General features: G+C 39.1%; 2 protein-coding genes across 3 annotated transcripts; one reads left to right on the forward strand and one right to left on the reverse strand.

Annotated features, from left to right (window-relative positions):
• Positions 1-611: 611 nt before the first annotated feature.
• On the forward strand, positions 612-2,584 carry LOC114526873 (arrestin domain-containing protein 4-like). The gene has a single exon (XM_028548402.1). It carries the CDS (start codon positions 759-761, stop codon positions 1,710-1,712), a length of 954 nt encoding a protein of 317 aa, XP_028404203.1. The 5' UTR covers positions 612-758; the 3' UTR covers positions 1,713-2,584.
• A 1,005-nt stretch (positions 2,585-3,589) lies between these two features.
• On the reverse strand, positions 3,590-21,505 carry LOC114526894 (germinal-center associated nuclear protein-like). 2 transcript variants are annotated; one of them, XM_028548429.1, is made up of 38 exons: positions 21,414-21,505; positions 21,131-21,290; positions 16,658-18,661; positions 16,388-16,581; positions 16,078-16,165; positions 15,742-15,840; positions 15,313-15,393; positions 14,658-14,803; positions 14,455-14,523; positions 14,210-14,356; positions 13,907-13,968; positions 13,697-13,829; positions 13,186-13,262; positions 12,794-13,061; positions 12,054-12,203; positions 11,724-11,960; positions 10,729-10,812; positions 10,487-10,605; positions 10,238-10,351; positions 9,959-10,162; positions 9,434-9,595; positions 9,062-9,130; positions 8,439-8,667; positions 8,136-8,198; positions 7,851-7,970; positions 7,594-7,705; positions 7,384-7,496; positions 7,145-7,232; positions 6,964-7,037; positions 6,763-6,889; positions 6,579-6,680; positions 6,353-6,449; positions 6,028-6,276; positions 5,806-5,870; positions 5,558-5,672; positions 5,365-5,488; positions 4,980-5,098; positions 3,590-4,081 (listed from the first exon to the last, which is right to left on the reverse strand). In XM_028548429.1, exons 1-38 carry the CDS (start codon positions 21,441-21,443, stop codon positions 4,021-4,023), a joined length of 6,555 nt encoding a protein of 2,184 aa, XP_028404230.1. In that variant the 5' UTR covers positions 21,444-21,505; the 3' UTR covers positions 3,590-4,020. The 2 variants fall into 2 exon arrangements, with proteins under 2 accessions (XP_028404230.1, XP_028404229.1); XM_028548428.1 differs by having other exon boundaries at positions 3,591-4,081; positions 5,806-5,873.
• Between the last annotated feature and the right edge of the window lie 1,552 nt (positions 21,506-23,057).

Below are 23,057 nucleotides of genomic sequence, written 5' to 3' on the forward strand. Positions count from 1 at the left end.
AAAATTTTTCCAGCAACTTGGACAACGACCCATCATTTGCTGTGCGCTTTTCATACCAGATTGGAGGCTGGCAAGTTGATCGTACGAACAACAGACGTTGCTATGTGTCTGTAGAAATTCGGGACATAATTGGGCCAGGATATCGTGAGATTCTTGTCCGTCAACTGGCTTTGCTGGTCCATTATAAAGACAATTCAGAGGCTCATGTGTCAAAGGGCTCGTACCACACTGCCCGTACCACATACAATAGCCATCTTTACGGATATAATTCTCTTCTGCCTGTTAATAAAAACAAGAGGAAAACAGGTTCATTTGTATTTGTATTATATATTTAGTGGTATATTTGTAGTTTAATGTATGTAGCTATAATTGTAACCCTGATGAATCCCCACCGACCACCGTAGTCCGTGGATAAATAAAGTTCAAGTTATAGTTCAAAAGTTAAAGTTTTTAGAGGTTAAAAAAAAGAAGATATATTCACACTTTGCGCCAAAAGTCGTATCGTATTACGCGTATCATGTTTCAATATTTGCAGATCACACCAAATTTTTCGCCAGCGTTTGTTATTCCATAGTCACAAGATAAACGAGTACAACTTGTTTAGCTAATAGCTGTCATTAGAATCAATAATAATAAACATTATTCCGATCGATTGATAGATATTTGAAGCTCAATTCTGGTGGTTAAAATACTCGTAACGACGTAAGCGACAAGTTCAGGACTCAAGCTTTCCTGCGACAGACTTATTAGTCTACGCCATGGTAAAACCGAAAGTATCGCTGACTCTCAATGGCAAAGAGGTGTTTTATTCTGGGGAAACCGTACGAGGCTCCCTCGTTATTCAACTAAGCGAAGTCATCAAAGCGAAATCTGTGTTCGTTTTGTTGGTCGGGAAAGCCCATTGGAGAGATCCCACTCAAAATGATTTGGCTGTTTCAAAAAAAAATCTGAAATTTTTCTTGGTTAGAAAAATCACGTTAGTCAGCCCACAATCACAACAACGCGAGTCGACTATCGTTCTTAATAGTGGTGAACATACATATCCCTTCGTATTCAAACTTCCGTCGAAAGTGCCATCTTCCTTCTACGTATACCATAAAGACGGCTATTTTTCTGATGGTGTTTCATACGCTATTAAGGCGAATATTGACGTCGACAAGAAATTCTATGAAGTGACGAAAAAATATTGGAAAAAATTTTATGTTCACGAAGTGAGCAATCTTAGCCTTATTCCAGATTCGCTTAAGTACAGCGAAATTACAGCTGAGAAAGATGTTCGGTCGTTCTTTGGTGTTAACTACGGTGCAGTTTATGTCAAGTTGTCTGTGCCAAGAAGAGGCTATTATCTTGGCGATTCTATCGAAGCGACGATCGAAATTGATCACGCTTTTTTCAGAAATCACACCAAAAATGTAGCACTTGAGTTGTTGCGAGACACCTTAATTTTCGAATCCAAAAAAATACGAAGACAACGTTTGACAATAGAGAAGCGTTTACTTCAAGACGCAATTCAAACAGGCTTATCGTACACGTTTTCTGAAGTCATTTCTGTTCCTGAGAATATCGTTCCTGAGTTATTTGTTGAAGATTTTCTGCGGGTCGAATACTCGCTTGCCCTCACAGTGACACCAGCAATGGCCCGAGATATCGTATGTCGTCTTCCTCTTAACATTGTAAAATACGCAGAAATTGAAATGAGGAAATTGAAATGAGGACATTCTCTACACATGCATGCACCTGATCACAATTAGATTTCTGAGTGAGAGATGATTTCTCACTAGTTCAAAGCGCTTTTTAACTTGAAAATATTTCCTAATTCAAGCCATGCACGTTTACATGCACTACACTCGATTTATTGGCACCATGGAACGGCTAAAAAGGGTGCCCCCCTTGCCCATTTCGTCCGTGCTCGCTCTTTGTTTGGTAGTAGTTTGAAGATTAACAAAAATTGGGCACGGGTACCAATTTTAGCTTTACCGTGCCAATAAATTGAGTGCAGCGGTAAACGGGGCTTCAGTCTTATGTATTTTAATTCTATTTGCATGGTACTTTAAAAGCAGCTAATATATGAAACACTTCCCTCCTGACATTAAATATATTAAACACAAGAAACCCAGAGTATTTCAAAATCTCTGGCCCCGATTAATTTAAGTCATTGCGATAATATTCACGATCAAGGTTACGAACTATGCGAATGTCACGAGAAACTCGCATTAAATTTACCCGCGCGTTGCAAATATAGACACACAATAAGAATCATAAACTTCCTCTATAGATATGGCCAGTCTTGTGACTTCCTCGGCCTAAAAGGTGATAACTATATATAGGTTATAATCCGTCGAATCTTGCTCGCTTATTGTTAAGTTTAAGGTCGAAAGTTTTGAAAGGACATGTCGAATCAAAGTGCATATAACAGCCAAGGTTGTAGGTTTCACTTTAAGAATTTTGTTGTTGGTCACGTTCAGTGACTTTCGCCTGTATTCTAAAAGCTCACTCACACTCAAACTCATTGAGTGGGAGATCCTAATCTTCTCATAACGTTTCCATGGCGGTATTTCGAGCCGAAAAGGGGCTTGATTTTCAGTGATTTACGTTATATCTTTCCATCTATTGAAAGAAAACTTTCTCATTGACCAGCATTAACAAAATTTATATGCCACACTCAATGAGTGTGAGTGAGCTTTTTGAATACAGGCGTTTGTAAAGCACTCGATTTTCAATAAATGAATACATGCATATTTCTCGCTTACCTTGTTTGAACAAAATTCTTTCGTCAGGAAGAACAAGAGAAGAAAATAAGAATACTTCATTCTGATATTATAGGTATTATATAGCTGCTTCTTTTTTCTATGATATCTTGCCCTGAAATATACTGTTCTGAGTCTGAGAGGGACGAAGTCTTCCGTCGGATTTTGAAGAATTGCGTCAGTGTTAGTGAATTAGTATCGACTAAGCATACAATGAAAGACAAACGATTTAAAGGGATATCCTGTAGGCAGTGGTCGGTCGTGCCTATTTGGATTCTTGCCGACTATGAGTAGGCCTACGAATTTTTTTAAAAACATACTTAAACTTGGTGAACGTGTTTTTGTGAAAGACTTTGTCTGAGTAAGAAATAATCCAATATTATTTCAGCAATTGCTCGTTTTTCAAATTAATGCCAGGTGAGATTCGCCCGGACATGCATTGATTTTGTTTGCAAACAAAGTTGATATTTCTCTGCCCGCGAGCTCAGTTTACAACAATAAAGAAAGAAAAGCATTTTTGATTATCAAAGTAGCTCGTGTATGCGTCAATATGACGTGGAATGAGCCATGCACGGATGTATGAAAAAAATTAAGTAGAATGATATACCAAGAGGGTGAGAAAAGTATTCTCGTTAGCTGTGAATTGCTAATACTTGTTAAATCGTGAACAAACACTTGTTCTGGTGATTGAATGCGTAGTTTTGAGTTACGATTTATGACTGGACCGTGCAGTTTGAAGTTCAAAATCACGAACAATGCTTTAGGTGAAAAACACTTATTTCACGTCTGAATTTCCCGCATTTTAACAGATATACAGTAGTTGTTTTTAGAAAATATTTTACAATATCCATCTTTCCCTGGTGAAATTACTTTCGAAAACTAAACAGACTAATAGGTTGAGATAACTATAAGAATATATTCAATTAAAAACATATTTCATAGTTTTCGTGAAATGGTTAAATCTTTACATGGGAAACGTGTAATAGCTGTTTTCCGGCTTTAGTTAAACGTGCATGATCCGAAAATACGAAAATATTGCGGCATTCGACAGTTTTTTATTTGTGTCAGTTTAACATATAGCAATAGATATAATTGCGTGTTGGGTAAAGAAAATAACCATGAAATTGATTGACTTATCGATCATAGTCTTGACCGACAGTTTTGATTCAGGCCCCAAATACGACCAAACATGATTACATCATAACCGACGTAGACAGGATAACAAGGAGCAAATCAGATCCATGCGGATAATTAGGGATAAACGAGAAGAATTTCAATCAAAGTCGTCGTCTAAGGCTTCTTTGAGCTTTTTTTCTGTCAATTTTTGAAGATGTCTAAATTGAGAGAGAAACGAGGAAATACTTTTGGAAATAAATGCTAAAAATATTCATAAATGAAGCTTGCCCGGGCGAACGTTCACCTTTGCCATCTTAGATATAGCCCATTCATCCAGTTTCCTATTGTAGTCTACGATGACGCATTATTATTATTGTTGAAAAAAAAATACCACCGGAAAATGGCGTATTCGACCATGGTCGAGTCCGCAGGAAAATGGCGGATACGACCATGGTCGACTTCGCAGGAAAATGGCAAATACGACCATGGTCGAGTTCGCCGGAAAATGGCAAATACGACCATGGTCGAGTTCGGGGCAAATACGACCATGGTCGAGTTCGCCGGAAAATGGCAAATACGACCATGGTCGAGTTCGCCGGAAAATGGCAAATACGACCATGGTCGAGTTCGCAGGAAAATGGCAAATACGACCATGGTCGAGTTCGCCGGAAAATGGCAAATACGACCATGGTCGAGTTCGCCGGAAAATGGCAAATACGACCATGGTCGAGTTCGCCGGAAAATGGCAAATACGACCATGGTCGAGTTCGCCGGAAAATGGCAAATACGACCATGGTCGAGTTCGCCGGAAAATGGCAAATACGACCATGGTCGAGTTCGCAGGAAAATGGCAAATACGACCATGGTCGAGTTCGCCGGAAAATGGCAAATACGACCATGGTCGAATTCGCCGGAAAATGGCAAATACGACCATGGTCGAGTTCGCAGGAAAATGGCAAACACGACCATGGTCGAGTTCGCAGGAAAATGGCAAATACGACCATGGTCGAGTTCGCAGGAAAATGGCGTATTCGGCGCAGAGTAGTTGTAATAAAATGGTAATAATCCTGGAGTGAATGGGCTATCTGGACTGTCCCCAAAATCAATGTCACATACCTGTGCATTTCAAGACCATCGCGTAACGATCCAAGACTAGTCTCAAAATAGCTGAATGTTGAGTTGAAGTCTGGTAAAGTATCGTCCAATTCAGCCGCACTGTCTTTCTTTGCATTCGACTGAAATATTACGAGTTAAATATTGGTATTATGGCGGTTATTGTATATAAGCTCTGACCAAACGACACCTGATTTGCAAAAGTGCAACATCAAGTTCAGCTGGCAAAAGCTTAGTTTCGCACTTAAAATGAAGATAATAATATAGAAACTGTACTCGTTGGAAAAGTTGTAAAGCGACGTAGGTAATTGTGATGTTGCTGAACAGGCAAAGTATAGTATACTGTATCTGGGCTCTGAATCTTTTAACACTTGTAACATTGTCTAACCTTTCTAATTCTATAGCCAGAGCTCCAAGAAGGGTTTTTTCGTTTGAGACCTTGACCACGAACGCTTAAGTTTAAATGTTGAACATCTTCTTCGTCAACTATTGATCGTAAGCCTTCTTCAAACCTGTAATTTCGTTGGCAAAATATTAAACCGCGAGGATATTTTCACCTTAGTTCAAATGCGCGGATTTACCTTTTCCAATTTCGTTTCTCCTTGCCAAGATTTCGGTGAAAACGTCGAGCTGTTTCTTCCACGCTGTCGTCAACAAACAGCTCTGATTCCGATACATCTAATCTCGAGTGCGAAGCTGTGCAAAGACGAAAAATATCGCGGAGTGTTAACAGATATTTGACCAATTTACCATTCAGTAGCCTTGATCTCCCCTCCTTCTATAGTATCCCCCTTCTCCAGTATTCCCCCCAATACATGTATGTACATACTTTCTAATTTCGTCAGTTCTCGCTCAACCTGAACGGTCAGATCGTCCAATTTTGATGTTTTCGACCTTCTAAAGAGAAAAAATACATTTATCCTTTTGTGTATAAATTCGGCCATTCGAACACGTTTGTTTGTTCTTTCTGTACAAACAGAGCCGAGAAAATTGCTGAATTCGAACGTGTGAACTTGCACAATAAAACAAATAAACTAGTGAAATTACTGACCGGATTTTAGGTGAATTATTATCTATCAGTTTGACGGTTTCTGTCACAGCCTGTGTCCACAATGTTGGCGGTTTAAACCCGTCAAGATCTTGCGAGAAGTAATACACGTTCTTTACATCAGAGATGGTATGAACCCAGGAGAGAAGGGTATTAATGCATGTTTCGACGACGTCTGGCCAGGGTACATCTGCCGCGGTCAGCGACGCGTAAGAACGATCGCTCGCATACGGACTTAAAATTCTTTCAATCCTGAAATCGTACAAAGTCGCGGAAGCTGGAATTGTAGGAATATGATCATTATATATATTTGCACAAAATGCCATACCGGTTGATTAACGCGAAACCAAATGTTTTCAAAGGTTCTTTCTCCAGTAAAACATTGATGTAATCAAGGCACAATATGCTTTCAGATTGCCAGGTTCCTGGAAAATAGTTTTTGCAAAAAGAGTGTTGAGGGATTCTTGGAAAGAGCCCAAAAACGAAGCGGAATTTCCCCCCACTCCACTCCCCCCCAGATACGATTTTGTATAACGGCATTTGCTTGTCCTTACCATCCGAAGCGGGAGAATATGGCATTGGTAGTTTGAGTTTTCTGAGAACTGAATGCAAGCGCTCCAGAGTTTCTGTTGAATTCCAGGAAACGTGAGGAATATCTAAGAAAAGTTAAAGGGATTATACTTCCAGTTGCTTTAGTTAAATTTCACACAATTTCATAAACGCTGCCATTGTGAATACCTGACGATTGTTCTGTAGCAATGAACTCTGGGGCGGGCCACGAAATATTCCGGAGTTGAACGTTTGTTACCATGGAAATGACGTGATCGATCACGGCGTTGTACAGATCGACGATTACCTCTGGGCACTGCAGAAACGAGGACAGAAATTTATCTTATTTTATTTCTGATAGGAATCAAAATTTTTCAAACTTTAATTTACCTGAGGTTGCAACAAGGCTTTCTTTCTAAGCATCGCTTCTTCTTGTAACGGGATTGTAAAATGCTTTAATACCTCTGAAAGAAAATTATAATTTTGACAAAGGGGACACCGAACTTTTATTAACAGGCTTTGCCAACCGGGCAGACGAAATCGGATGGCTAAAAATGAATGTTCAACCAACCTTTTTCAACGAAACCTTTCAAAGAATCCTGTCCGATTGAGGGCATTTCTGGGTTGTGTGCCATTAACCAGAGCAACGCGTGAACAATCTTTGTAAACAACGAAAAACCAAGAGACTTTTAATGGTTTAACTCTATATCAAAAATAGCTGAGAAATTCAACAAAAAGAATGATTTTTAAATTTGAATTTCCTTTTTAGCTAAAGTCTAAATGCTTAAAGGATGAATGAATGTCTCGAACCTGTTCATGAAGTTCGTCAGTATCAGCTGGCCGTCGCAGTTCGTAAACGACGCATTCAGAAATAAGATCTTCTCTAAGTAACTCGGCTACATCAAGAATCTCTTCGACGGAACCTTGATGAAAATGTAATATGTATCATTATTTCCACGTTAAAAAAAACTACATGAAGTTTTTAACTCAATATAGTTCAGATATACTAAAAGGTCGTACCTGGTGAGTCAATGTTTCCACTGTCGATGTTCATAATTACTAAAGGAATTTTAGGTACGCGAGGTTTGCTTCTCAAGATTTGCCGCAATCTTGATCGAGAATTGCTCCAAAACTAGATGAAAATATGTGCGAATTGCACGCCATTAATGCCCAGGAAACCCACCAAGAAAAGAGGAGAACTTCACTCATACTCACACTAACACCCCCCCTTTCCCGGTTTCTCCTCCCCCCGGTTTCCACACGCCACCAAGTCTTACCGATTCGTCCCTGGTCTTCTCGTCTGAATCAAGTACAAAGAATACCCCAGTCAGACCGCGGAGTAAATGATATCTTTCAGCATTTCGCGACTCCTCGCTGGACAGAACGCCGTAACAAGCCTAGAAAAAGAACACTGTTTATCAGCGAGCCCCTGAACAAATTCAAATCTTTACAAACCTAAAAATTATCCTTGCTGGTCAAGAATTGTTCGTTCAAATCTTGTGAGTTTACCCGCGTGCGGGTTGATGACAACAAAATATATTTTCGACAAATGCTTGTTATACCTTGATATCATGTCTGAATTCGTACTCTTTCAAAGGTATCTTCACACCTGAGAGCTGTTCAACCTGAAAATCACAGTACATACATGTGAAACATGATTTCAATACGACAGCGATTGTTGGTGAGTTTCTTTGTCTGTGAGCTCCGACGAGGAAAGATTTTATAGGCATTTGAAATCACTTTCTCTCGAAGAAAATTCATGTATACCGACTACACATGAGGCTAGTTTTACCGAAATGTATTTCTTACAAACTCTCTCCTTTTGAAAACAAAAGGTACTAACGAGAAAGTTCCTCCCGGCTCACCTTTTCCTGGAGCAGTTCCGGCACAAAACAGGCATTCTCCTTATTCTCTGCACGAAGTTTAAATTTGATCAAACTCTCGATGTCTGCGGATGAAAATTGTCCGACACGATTTGAAAACGAGACGACCAGCTTCACACAGTTTGAATTGGATTTCTTAGTTGAGATGAGTTCGCTGTCAGCAAGTTCTGCGTGAAGCTTCGACAGGTTGATTGGCTGCATTGCTCTCAGTCTAAAGGAAATGTTACAAGATATGATGTGCTGCATGCATATCTGGGCGAGTTTTTACGGCTCAAGAAGGGAATTACTTTCGATAGTAATAGAAATATGTATGGAAGTTTTAAATATGGAATATTTAGCTCTGCAAAGCTGGATTTATCTATCTTACATGCCATGAAAATCGCTCACTGTTGAAAGCAAAAGAATCGGTAATTTTTCTTAAGCTAACACAACAAATATTTAGTTAAGTCAAAGTTGTATGTTTACAATTTTACAACATTTTTCAAACAAACTTAGCTCTTATACTCATTTTAAGACCCCCTTTCTAGCCGTGCTGTTGAATTGCATCCTTCTTGCTTGCTGGAATAAAAATTTAGTGCCCAGCTAGAATCATCCATTATAAATACCTTTTCATTTCCAACTGATTCACCCTATCGGTTAATAACTTCTGAAGATCTTGTCGTTCCTTAAGGATTCTACAGAGAGAAAATCTGGCAATTTCAGCGACGATGCAGTCCAGTCATCATGGAGGTTTAACAGTGACTACCAGTACGAAAATCGTTATTTTCGCGCCAAACTCGGAGCTGTTTTCTTATATATACGCCATCTGACGAAACGCGTAGTTGTCGGGTATTGAGGACAAATGCCGAAAGACTACGAGTTTCGTCAGATGGCGTAAGCAAACAGAACCGAGTATGCCGCGAAAGTGACGAATTTCGGACTAGTTGACACAGCTAAAGTCTTGTTCACGTAAAAGCTTTGTGAAAGGTCAAATTTACCTGGCATAAGAGGTGGTTGGACTTTTTTGTATGCTTTCAGTCGAAGTTTTATTACTGAGAAGTTTTTCTAACTGTTGTTTCGTGGTTAACATGGGAGGTGTAGCAGGCAATTCTTGAAGAATGTTTCTGATATGCTTCCGGGTTTCGTATTCCTTTGACCATCTGAGGAGATATTGCGGTGAATACAGTTAATAGGTATACAGTTGCAGGTATGGTGTGGTAGGTTAAACCAAGGTTTACAGTTAGGTATGGCATTGAATTTCATTGTATGGTATGGTATAGTTGAGCTAGTTATGTAGGCATATAATAGTGTGATATGGTAAAGTACGGTATGGTATGATAGGTATATATCAAGCTATGGTATGGTAAGTTATGGTATAATGTTAAGCATTTCTTTGATTGTGGAAAAATGGTAAGCGCTGGGATGGTAGGTTGAGACACGATACGGTAAGGTATGGTGCATCAAGGTATTGTATGGTAAGTTATGGTATAATGTTAAGCATTTCTTTGATTGTAAAGACTTACGTTTGAAAGTATCTCTTCAACCGACGTCTTTTCAATATTTCAGCCTTTTTCCACAACATCGCTTTCTTTTGCCCAACCAACTCCTTGCGTGTGGCGAGCGCAATATCCCGACACTGTTCATACATGACGTGTTCCAACATCTCTCGCATAATGACCGCTGACATCTTAGTAACGCTTTGCGCCGTCATCTGCTGATCAATAACCCTAAAGGAGAAAATGTTGATTTATAACAGAATGAAATGAAGTATTTGGACAAAAAAAAATACAATGATGGATTACATTTTAGCATTTCTGGCCATAGATCTCAACTCATTTTCCATGAACTCATCAATAATTTCATTCAGAACAACAACAGACATACGAGCACGTGATTCAGCCATGGCAATTCTTTGCCTTAAAAAAGAATGAAGTGTTGCACTGCACTGCACTGTACCGTACTGTGTTGTATTGTACTGCGCTGTACTGTACTGTATTGTGTTGTAGTGTACTGAAGTGTACGGTACTGTACTGCACTGGACTATTTCGTACCTTCTTGCTTCCACTTCTCTTTCAAAACATTCTTTTGCGATTTCCTTCACCAAATTCCTGACTGATTTGTCGATAAACTCGTCAGCAAAAGTCTTGGTTAACTGACGCTGCAGCTCAATCTATAACGAGACAAACTAACAAGTTTACTCTAGATTTCTTCATTGTTTCGTCAAAGAAGATGCTAAGTGTGCAAATTACAAGTAATTGCTTCAAAATCATGTGGTCCTAGTGGAAATCTTCACCTGGCGAATCGCATCCCCACTGATTTCTTTAACTAGCTCATTTACAGTTCGTTCTAACAGATCCTGAGAGGCTTTCTCAGTGGCCTAGCAAAAAAACAACAGATTTTTTTTCACTATTGGCAAAGTGGTTATTTAGGACGTTTGTTTAAAACTGATAGAGCTATCCAGTATAAATAAAGTTAGTTTAGTTTAGGTTTCTTCCTGTAGTAACACTGGATCAATATGAAATGATCCTTACTGGACCTTTAGGAAGAACAGTTTAGAACTGATAGAGCTATCCAGTATAAATAAAGTTAGTTTAGTTTAGGTTTCCTCCTGTAGTAGCACTGGATCAATAAGAGATGATCCTTACTGGATCTCTAGGGAGAACAGTTTAGAACTGATAGAGCTATCCAGTATAAATAAAGTTAGTTTAGTTTAGGTTTCCTCCTGTAGTAGCACTGGATCAATAAGAGATGATCCTTACTGGATCTCTAGGGAGAACAGTTTAGAACTGATAGAGCTATCCAGTATAAATAAAGTTAGTTTAGTTTAGGTTTCCTCCTGTAGTAGCACTGGATCAATAAGAGATGATCCTTACTGGATCTCTAGGGAGAACAGTTTAGAACTGATAGAGCTATCCAGTATAAATAAAGTTAGTTTAGTTTAGGTTTCCTCCTGTAGTAGCACTGGATCAATAAGAGATGATCCTTACTGGATCTCTAGGGAGAACAGTTTAGAACTGATAGAGCTATCCAGTATAAATAAAGTTAGTTTAGTTTAGGTTTCCTCCTGTAGTAGCACTGGATCAATAAGAGATGATTCTTACTGGATCTCTAGGAAGAACAGTTTAGAACTGATAGAGCTATCCAGTATAAATAAAGTTAGTTTAGTTTAGGTTTCCTCCTGTAGTAGCACTGGATCAATAAGAGATGATTCTTACTGGATCTCTAGGGAGAACAGTTTAGAACTGATAGAGCTATCCAGTATAACAAAATTAATTGATGTGTTATTACCTCATTAAAAATCACCCGCCGATCAACAGCTTGTGTCGTTACAGTCTGCTGCTGGTCAGATGGCGCGCTGAACGAGGACTCGTAAATATCGTACGACGGTGACTCAAGGTCGGGTGTATCAGGCATGCTTCGCAACATTTGAGCGAGATTTTCCAAACCAATGTATCGGCCATTTGAGTCAAAACTGGACACGGGTCGATGGATTGCCCGACTCATCAGAGGTGCTCCATTCACAACCTTGTTTAAGAAATACACAGTGAAAGTATTCTGGATCATATATTAGCGCTTTTCAAAAAATTGAGCCTGGATAATGTTTAATCTGTATATTACCTCGCCAATGGAGCAGTCTCTCTTGCTTTCTATAGTGATTGTGTCCCGACGAAGTGGCAGAGCCGTTTCCGGATCAATGAAAGCGGATTTCGAGAATTGAACGGAATCATCATTTGTGGTGAAGTTGTAATGTGAGCAAAACAGAGTCGTCTGGAAAATACAATGAACATGAAGTATAAGATTTGTCAGGTTGGTATTGGTAGCAACAGTCAACACTCAGTCAGACTAGAAGTACTGCAATGATCAACTGACATTGAGAAAGGTTGAAAGAGAAACACTAAATAAAACATTGCAAAGCAGTGAATACTAGACTAGTCAGGCTAGTATTAGTAGCAACAGTCAACACTCAGTCAGATTAGCAGTACTGCAATGATCAACTGACATTGAGGAAGGTTGAAAGAGAAACACTGAATAAAACATTGCAAAGCAATAAGTACTAGACTAGTCAGGCTAGTATTTGAAGCAACAGTCAACACTCAGTCAGACTAGAAGTACTGCAATGATCAACTGACATTGAGGAAGGTTGAAAGAGAAACACTGAATGAAACATTGCAAAGCAGTAAGTACTAGACTAGTCAGGCTAGTATTAGTAGCAACAGTCAGCCCTCAGTCAGACTAGCAGTACTGCAATGAGGAGGGTTGAAAGAGAAACACTGAATAAAATATCGCAAAGCAGTAAGTACTAGACTAGTCAGGCTAGTATTAGTAGTAACATCAGCACACAGATTATGAAACATCACCTCTACTTTGTTTCCAAACGCCAGCAAATCCTGAAGCACTGGTACTGGGAACAGTTCCTTGGGTGAGTGTGTCTTGGTCAACACTTTGAGTGCATTGCTTCGAACTTGCGTGAAATATCGATGCATGATACAAGCATTCAAATACGAAGCTGACTTGAGCAGTTTGAAAAACCTCACAAAATTATTGGTGTCCAATGAATTGAAAACTTCCAAGGCAAACTTTACTTCTGGCGATTTGCGAATCTCAACACGATACTGCATCGCTTTCCTTTAAAATTAGAGTTTTTTCACGTTATCTCATTTAATCTTTTCAGCTCAAAATATTTCAAAACGCCGATTGATGTCAATATGAAGTGTTATTTTTGGTCATCTGAACTGAAGAACACGCTCACCGTAAAGTATCGCCTTCATTGAGATTCAAAAGAATGTCATAAGCCTGAAATTCCGCTTCATTCGGGCATTTGACCTTCTAAAAAAACAGCAAATTTAACCTAGTTGAAAGAAACCTTCACAAGACCTGTACTGTCTAGAATGCTACATCAACAATTGTCGTCAGAATGTTTCAAGCTTGCTGTCTAGAGCTGACAACTTGATTTACATCGTTAATGGTCACCTACAATTGAGCTGTTCTCAAGGAGTCATTATAGGGAGCTTTAGCAGTGACTACGAGTACAAGATTTTCGCGCCAAACTCGGCGCTTTTGCTTACGCCATCTGACGAAACCCGTATGTAGTCATTGGACTTTTGAATACGAAATTAATCAACAAACACGTACTCAAGAGCTCGACGAATACGAGTTTTGACTGATGGCGTAAGCAAACAACACTCGAGAATGACGAACCTTACTCGTACTCGTTGTCACTACTTAAGCTCCTCATTCAATACATTGAGAGTATTACAAACCTGGTCAGTGTAAAGATCGACGTAAAACTGTTTCAACGTTTGCATACATTTTGTCAAATTTTCATTGTTGATTTTCGGGTCAAACGAATGCATGTCTTCTTCGCACAAATAGTGGGCACAGAAGATATGAAACCTGCAATCCAGTTATTTGTTTTATCGGTCAGTAGGGTGGAAAATTCGATGACTACTGGAAGCTGGGCTTATGAATACCTTGTTATTTTTTCCACCAGATCAGCGCTTTGTACATCACAGAGATGTTGTTGGGTGATATCCTGAAATGTACATGATTGTACGTCTTTTATCAACTCTTATCCTCGTTTGACTGGGACATGATAGTTGAGAAAACATTCATATAAACTCTCGCTTGCTAACTCTCTTCAACTCTCATTCTCGTTTGATCAGGACATGATAGTTGAGAAAACACCCATGTAAACTCTCGCTTGCTAACTCTCATGCGAACTTTCGCTTGAGAACTCTCAAGTCTCAACCTATCTTAACCACCCAAAGTCTAACCTTTCGTATAGCCCGAGTTCTGTTCCAAAGAAAATTAAACCAATCCTCCCATCTCTCCTCGCTGTTGTTCATTACGGAGGACATAAGGTAATCCAAGGTCATTTGCAGAACGTGGACTGGACGCAGTTCGTGTGCCAGAGGTTCAAGCTAAACAAGAAATGAGATGATATTAGCGGAAGAAATGGAACTGAAATGCCTTTTGCAGTTTTAAATACATCGATGCGTGCATAATGCTTCACGAATACCTTATCAGCGGCAGATCTGCTATATTCTTTCACGGCTTTAGCATGTTCGACCTTAGGGGCATCACCATCCTAGAAACAAAGCGTATATACTGCACGTCATTTGGAATAAAGCTGCATGATTCATCTCATGAGAATGAAGTTGATTCATTTCATGAGAATTATGCTGATTCATTAGAAGCTCAGTATACTGTACGTATACCAACCCTGTTGTCTTGAGTTCCAGGAACCATCTCAAAAATGCTCAGATTCGCCTGGTACTCTCTCATATAACGTTCCTTCTCGGGGCACATGTCACTGCAAACGCCGATAATCACTGGAGCGTTTGCTATGTCTTTGTACGGCGTCACGGCTGAGAATAAATATGATTTATCAGAGTTGCAAAAAAGCTGCGGGTACGCGGGTGCCACCCGGAGGAAGGTTTGCTTTGAATGAAGTTTGTGAGGAAGGTTCAAAGTTGAACACTCTAATTGATCACATGCATGTACCAAAAAACCAAATATTTCGTTATGCTGGCTGCCATTTGACTCAGTGTCATAACGTAATTTTGAGGAAGGTTTTCAAAACTTGAAATCCTACCGGAGGAAGGTTGAACTCTTTTTGCAACTCTGTGATTTATGAGCTTGAGTCGTATACGAGCTGATTGCCAACGAGGCGATGCCGAGTACTAGTTGTCAATCAACCATATATATGTATATGACGAGACGGAATAATATATATAGCAAAAACTAGCTCATATAATTGCTCATGTACTGTGAACATGCTTCAGTATAGCTAGATCGTTACATGGACATGAATAAATATATGAATATTCGCTGTTATCTTCCACATTAAACAAATTTTGAAAAACAAATCACAAACCTTCGCGTATACGTTTGTCAACATCATCCAGGATTGTGAACCTATCCTGTGCGCTCGCAGCTGACGGGAATTCACTCGTGTCTTAAAGAAGTTAAAAGCGATGTTCAGATTTGACTTCGAATACTGTCACCTTTCGCTGATCTGTTGCGCTCGTGATTGGTTAATCTGATAGAATAATCGCAATTGATTGGTTCCTAAGTGAACAGCAGCCTACAGCAGGGGGAGCTCGTTTTGGCGGGAAAATCTCAATTTTGAATTTCGGCAATTTTTATCTGCAGGTTTGAAAATTCAGGTTTGTAAACGGATTTACAAAGTTGCAAACGGGTATAAAGCGGGACACGTTCTTTATTTCCCGAAGTAAAGAAAACGTTTGACACAATATTATGGGAATAAATATAAACAGGGAAATCGATTTTATGACGAGTTTACCGATGCTATTCAATGCATTTGATAAAGACATCTTTCGTGACTGATATTCCCTCTTGCCAGTTGTTGCTTTTTCTGGAGTCTTCGATGTTCTCCCAGTTCCTGGTTTAAAAATACAAGAAGGCATGCATCGTCAGTGCTAGTAGAAGAAGAAATCACGCAAGCTGTAGATTTAAAAGCAAGAACAACACAGCTGTGCAGTTTTACCCATTTTAAGATGCAGTTTTTGCCTGGAACCGCATACATCTTGATATCATTAAAACATTGAACTGTACAATGTTAATTATCCCGAGAAACAAGCGGAATCTGGTGTGAATCTCAGCTTTGAAAATCACTTACCTTTCTTCTTCTTACAATAAAAGACATTGACGTTTAACGTCATTGGAAACATTTCAATCGCTCCAGATTTTGCTTTTTTAGCGGAATCCTGGATAAAATACGGAAATATAGAACACAGAAAACTCACAAATTACATAAACAGGGACAAGCGGTAAAACGGAAACGATACGATAACTTTGAACAAGTGCTGTATACTCGTGGTTGAAGAAATTCATTCACGTCTTAATGTAGAAATTAAAAGGTGTTGTTTGGATTCATTTTGACCTTGTAACATATTTATAGACTTTAACATACAATTCAGTGCACATACATGATCTGCAAAGTTAACGATAGCAGTTTGCTTCGAAGGTTGTAGCGACACTTTGTTTGTACCAAATCTTGCAAATCGTTCCTCCAGGAGTTTCTTATCAAAGTATTCTCCGGTTAAACCATTGACGACGATAGACGTTAATTCAGAAACATCAGTATTCGACAATGTGCGTTTCACGGTCTTCGGATTAACAGCTGAAATATACAGATAAAGAAATTGAGAACGCTTTTTCCTAGTTATATTGTAACGTATCTACAAAGATCCATATACCTTTGCCCTTTTGGTTGGTTAAAATACTTTCGCCCTGAGATTCCGCAGCCTGACTTCCGAATACGCTTCCCGAACTGCGAGCTTGCACAGCAGCGCCACTCTTGGTGAAAATCCCAGACGAAAAACTCTGTGTTTCTGAACGCTGCGTCTGAGAAAACATCGAATTCGTTCCCGCCTTCTTCATATCGGACATCGCTCTGCTAAACACATTGCCGGCAGCTGCCGACGCTGAGGAATGGGCGGTATTTCCAAATATGCTACCTTGAGGGTTTTGTGACAAACTTTGATTCGTAGATTTGCTTGTGAATGGACCAGGTTTTGTGGCTGCGGTTTTTGTGAAAACTCCATGCTGTTGAGATTGGCCGGAAAAGGTTGAAGACAAGCCAGCGTTCTCAGAACCGCCGGAAAGTTTGGGCGATTGAGGAGTTTGATTGGTAGATTTGCTTGTAAAAGGACCAGGTTTTGTGGCTAATTGCTCTTTTGTGAAAACGCTACGTTGTTGAGATTGGTCGGAAAGCGTTGAAGACAAGCCAGCACTTTGCAAACCGGTGGGAAAGTTAGTTGATTGAGAGGTTTGAATCGCGGTTTTGCTTGTAAAAGGACCTGTTTTGATTGGTTGTTTTTTTGTAAAAACCCCAGATGATTGGCCAGAAGTTTCTGGTATGCTTGTATTAACGGCATTGCCGGTTAAGTTAGGGAATTGAGACGTTTGAATCGCAGATTTGCTTGTAAAAGGACCTGGTTTGGGGATGTGGGCGGAGGAGGTGATTGGCAAACCAGCATTTCCAAAGCCACCACCTTTCTTGGGTGAGTGCGAGGCTTGATTTGCCACATTCGTAGATTTGCTTGTAAATGGCCCTGGTTTGAGCGCCTGGCCAGCATCTGTTGTTCCCATATTTCCAAATACACTTACTTTATTTGAATCAGTGCTTACATTTTGAGGTTTTTTCATGGTCGATGGCAATCCAGCGGCTCCAAACACGCTACCGGTCGAGCTGGATATTGAGGGATTTGTAACCTGATTTGCTGTCAATGCAGTTGTGAATTGAGTATTTGAATCAGAGAATCCAGCTGCTCCGAACACATTTGGAGTGCTAGCTTGCTGGCTCATGGTTTGTGCAAATCCAACACTACCAAAAACTGGATTAGGATTTGAATTTACTGATCCAAAAATACTTGGAGTAGTTGATCCAATAGGATTAGAGTTTGTTGATGTGATAAAGTTTGTATTAGATTTCAACGGGTTTCCAAATATTCCTAAATTGCTCTCCATATTCGGAGCTTTGTTCTCCACATTCGGGGCTTTGTTCTCCACATTCGGAGCTTTGCTCTCCACATTCGCCATCCCAGAAAATGGAGTTGTATTTCCAGTAGAATGTAGAGTTAAATTATTTGTAGTCTCACTGTTGGGTTTCTCTTTTTGCTCAAAAAGGTTAACATTTGGTGAAGCTGTGGTTGGCATGCCAGTTCTAGCTCCAAAGATTGACCCTACATTTGTGATACTTTGGGACTGACTATTTCTCTGTGAATCTAATGGCTGACCAGACGAGGAAATGGCTGATTGAAACAGGTTGGCAGATGATTTGTCTGTCAATGATGCTGTACTACCACTTTCAATGTTTGCCTGGTTTGATAATCCAGACATTATACTTCCTCCAGCTTTACTTGGGCTAGTGGTTACACCAGATAATGGACTTGGGTGATTTACCTTGCTTTTTGAAGGACTCCTTCTGCTATCAACTTTCCCAAAGACATTTCCCTGATTCACACTGTTCTTACTACCGAAAACATTTTGATTTTCTTGTTGGGGTAGTTTTAAGGTAGTTGCAGACGAACTGGAGAATACATTTGTGGTCTGTTGTGGAATACTGGTAGCAGCTGTGACCTGCGGCGGTACAGCGGAGTTTGTAAGAGGACTTACATGACGCTTCAAAGATGCTCGGTTGGGTCCAAGGCCTCTTCTTATACCCCTACCATATGGGCGGGTAGGGTGCTCAACATGTCCTACATGAAATAGTAGACAGACTTAGAATGAGATTGGGAATGTCAACGGTGATGTGAAAATTGGGGGAATAAGTAGATCAGACTATTAACTCAACATCATTTAATAACTTTATATATAATATATATATATATACACACTACCTTGGTAAATATCAATTTCTAAGCTAGATTTGCAAACAATTTTATAATACACCGCAAACTGCTTCCTATTAAGGTTTAAATCAAATTAATGAACCAATATATAGCTGAAGACGTAATTTAAAAGCAAAATCCCAGTGAGCACAACGACGTCGATTCAACGTTGAATCGACGTCACCCAGCGACGTCGAAACGACGTCGAAAAAGGTTCGAAAACGCAAATCGAATCGACGTCGATTATTCGACGTCGAAACAACGTCGGGTTATCGACGTCGAATCGACGTCTGGAATTTATGAAATTTCAACGTCAAAACCAAATCGAAAATGATTTGAAAACGCAAATCGAATCGACGTTAGATTATTGCCTTTAAAACAACGTCCGTGCAAAGGATTTTAGCTGGATTTTGAAATGCATATAAAAAACATAATTGCACTGACTCTATAGTTCAAACAAATTTTATTCAATTTACATCACCTTGTTTAAATCTACAATATACTTGATTTGAAATTAAGAAATCAGATTCGAAAAATTGTCTCAGGGTTTCCTTCATCTCTTTCTTAAAATCTCGCCTCAAAATAGTGCGAGAAGAGTCTCAGTATTGTAAAATAAAAAGTTTTTGGACACTATAGACCATTATGGAATTGGACATTATGTTCAAGTATGTTATCTTTCCCTTCATTCTGAACAATCTTTTCATCATCATTATACACGCAGCAACAGGAGGGGCATTTACTTGTGATGACAATTTGCGACTTGCGATTTGGCCAACCTTAAAAGTTGAGATGATATTGTTTACTACATATGTGGTCCCTATGTGTACGCTTACCCCATATATTTGTTATAGGTCTGTGCTAGGCCGTTCGCTAGTTTTTTAGCAAGCTTAATGATGTAGCACGTTGACACTTCTGTGCTTCAGCTGAGAAAGGCAACTGGCAAAGGGAGCAGCATAATAAAAATCAGTTTATTCATCTAACAAAGGGCCTATAATAGTACGCAATTTTCAAAAAATCAAAGCAAATAGCTAAATCGAATCCCGTTCAACACATAAAGAACACACGACTAACATATACGGAACCATAAATATGGTCTAAATGATCAAAACTAAGTAGCGGATTGAATAGGATTATAAATGCAATTAGTTCTGGCGTCAAATATGGCGATCTTACTGTATATACAAAGTCATATTAGAATGAATAACCCACGATCACACAACGTTGAAACATAAATTAACAAAATATAATGAGCAAGTATCGTTATTCGTTTAGCTGAACCATTTATAAAAGAGAATCAAAAAGTTTGGGCAATGTTTTAAACGTTTAAATTTCAAAATATAATCACGATGTCACGATCGCGTATTCATATCTCGCGATTCATGGCCTTTATCATGGCAATACACACTGTAAAACTGACTCTCACTAACCTTTACTGCTATCTTGGATTTATGCGAAAGATATCCAACCATTAAACTTAGAAATCCTGTGAAAATATCCCGAAATATACAGCTACAATGTTTCATAATTCATATTCCGTTCGCGACAACATGTTTCAATTTTCAAATGGACGCGCTCAATTTGACCTTCCCGAAATGCACTGCGCGCACTCTACCAACGATGCATGACCGATGTTGCTCCGGGGAGGCCCGAGGTATTTAATAATGGTTTTAAATAGTCTGTTACATAGAAATTAATTTTCAACACTTCTTAAAATCGCAACATTCGTCCTAACTATCTATCAGGAATGATATTATTACCATTGCGAGTCTTTGCAAGTTGGTCCTGTAAAGTTTTTATATAACGTCGAAACAACGTTGAATAAACGTCGCGAAAACGACGTCGAGAACAGGTTGATATATCGACGCTTTAACGACTTGACAAAAACACATCATTACACTGCATATATGATGTTCACAACACTTTCCGAATATTGTTGTCAATCCATATACAATTTAAATGCGGCAAACGCAGCAAACTCTAGTTTTACCTGACGTCAAAACAACGTTGAAACAACGTCAGTTTGCGACGTCGATATGACGTCGTGAAATCGACGTCGAAACGAAGTCGATATTGGGTTGATCGACGTCGCGACCAAAATTCAACCATAAATCAACGTCGAAACGACGTCGTGTGCTCACTGGGATACTAGTTTTGGATGCAAGATGGCACGTAATAGGCAAATTAAAGAAATGTCAAAATGCAAAACAATCCTTATCAACGAGCAATCAATGCCACAAAATATTCAATCCAAAGCCTGACTGGCCATTGTTTGAAGCTCCCCGATACCACTGATTACTAGAGCTCCCCCTCTTCACAAACCCCTCGGCACTCCTGTACCTTGTCTTATGCCCCTGGGTAAACGTCTCTCACTAATACCAGACTCTGAGCCAGATTGCGCTGCATCACGTTTCCTGGCTTCTAACAATCGTCTCATATCTCCTCTACGTTTACCAGGACCTCCTGATCCCTGCGATAACCGTCTAACAGCTTGCTTCTTCTGCAAACGTAACAAAATAGAATGTTACAAACTTCTTGAATGAGTTTATTGCATGATATCAGGCAATCCTATCACATTTCGGCGATCTAAATACTGATTCAATTGCTTCACAACAAGTCATACCTTCTTCTGTCGAATTTCGCCAGCATTCATGTTTAGTTTACATCCAAAATGTATATATTTTCACTCTCGTTCAAAAATGTATCAAGTTTACCAAAACAATATGGTGAACATAGACTCTCTTAAAATCTGTGTTAAATGAAGTATCGCAGAGATGCTTGCTCGTTGAGCTATATATGATAACTGAACTATTTATTGTGCAATATATGCTAATCTCCATGAACACTCGATAGGAGGGGCGTGTCGCCGTTTAGTGGGGCAAATATCGCGTTTTAATAGTTTCCCCCGGAACAGTACAACTGATTGATTTGAATAAATTTAATTTTGAAGTATTCTTTACGCAAGTTTTTATTATAACATCTTAAAAACGGGAAACTCGCTTTCGTTTTTTTTTTAATACTTCGGGCCAATATTTTAGCGAGTTTTGATGTCGTTAACTCTAAAACTCTTATGCTTTCTTAGCGAAAAACGTTTTTTGTCTTTAAAGAGCACAACTAGGCCTTCCCCAACCTCAACCGGTTCGCGAAATACTGAGATATCTGTAGTGGCATGTTCGTTAACATAACCTTGTTTCGCCCAATTTGTGATGTTCAACTTCAACACTTGGCAACGGAATGTCGAATTGAAGACTTGACGAAAATGCCAAAAACCTTTTGAGAGCTATGTTAAATCTAGGGAACACAGGTCATGAATTGATTCACCAGCTTAACTGACCATACATAGCTTTCTAAAACTTGCCATCTGAACGGTCTGAATCTTTTTAACAACGATATAGTTTGTTGTTGTAAGCAGCAGCGATTTTTCTAACGAACGATCGAATTCGAAATTTAGGTCAATCCATCGGCTGAAAACTTCACAATATTGAATGCAAGGGTATATTGTAGTCTCAAAACGGTAAGAATCGATTACACTTGATAAAGAATTCACCGCCGTTTTTTAACGATCTTCAAAACCGCAGGCAGCAACGAATGGGCGTTCCCATCAGTCCAAACGCGTTGAGTGGACAAGGAGGATTTAGGCCTGTTAATTAAATTCTCTACTTTATATGCAAACTAACCAGAGATAAAATGTGATTTGAATATAGTTGTATTAAGCAGAGTTCAATAAGATTACTTTACAATTTACATTTTCAAAGTGGGCAAACGAATTCAACACTCTTTGCCGAGAAACGCGAGATAGCCTGTGCTGCGAGGTGCTGTGAAAACTACACCTTGCAAAACAACTTACATCTGTTCCTGGTAGTAATATTTAAAAATGAAAGCTTACTTCAATAAACATTAGTCATAATATAAAACGTTCTTTCAATATGATTGATAATATAACCGCCTGACCCGAAGGGCAAAAGCAAGTTACATTTTGTAATTGTAAACTATACTTTGAAACGAACTAGATAAGAATTTTTATCTCACGAACTTAGCTAATTTTCGGTCTTAAATTTCCCTATTCCCAACAGATCTTAAAGCGATTAAAGCTTCACGTTAGAATGATACAATATTAGCTTTATTTAGCTACATATTCACCGTTTACACAGGGACAGGCCTCCTGTATTTATATATATATATCTTTGCAGTTTACGACTTACGAGACTCACAAAAGTTTTCATATCAGATAAACGTTCTATTAAGCTGGTTTATAGCTGCATAGCGC

The sequence above is a fragment of the Dendronephthya gigantea genome, unplaced genomic scaffold (assembly GCF_004324835.1).
Source record: "Dendronephthya gigantea isolate DGI-Jeju-01 unplaced genomic scaffold, DenGig_1.0 000042F, whole genome shotgun sequence".
Lineage (NCBI taxonomy): Eukaryota > Metazoa > Cnidaria > Anthozoa > Malacalcyonacea > Nephtheidae > Dendronephthya > Dendronephthya gigantea.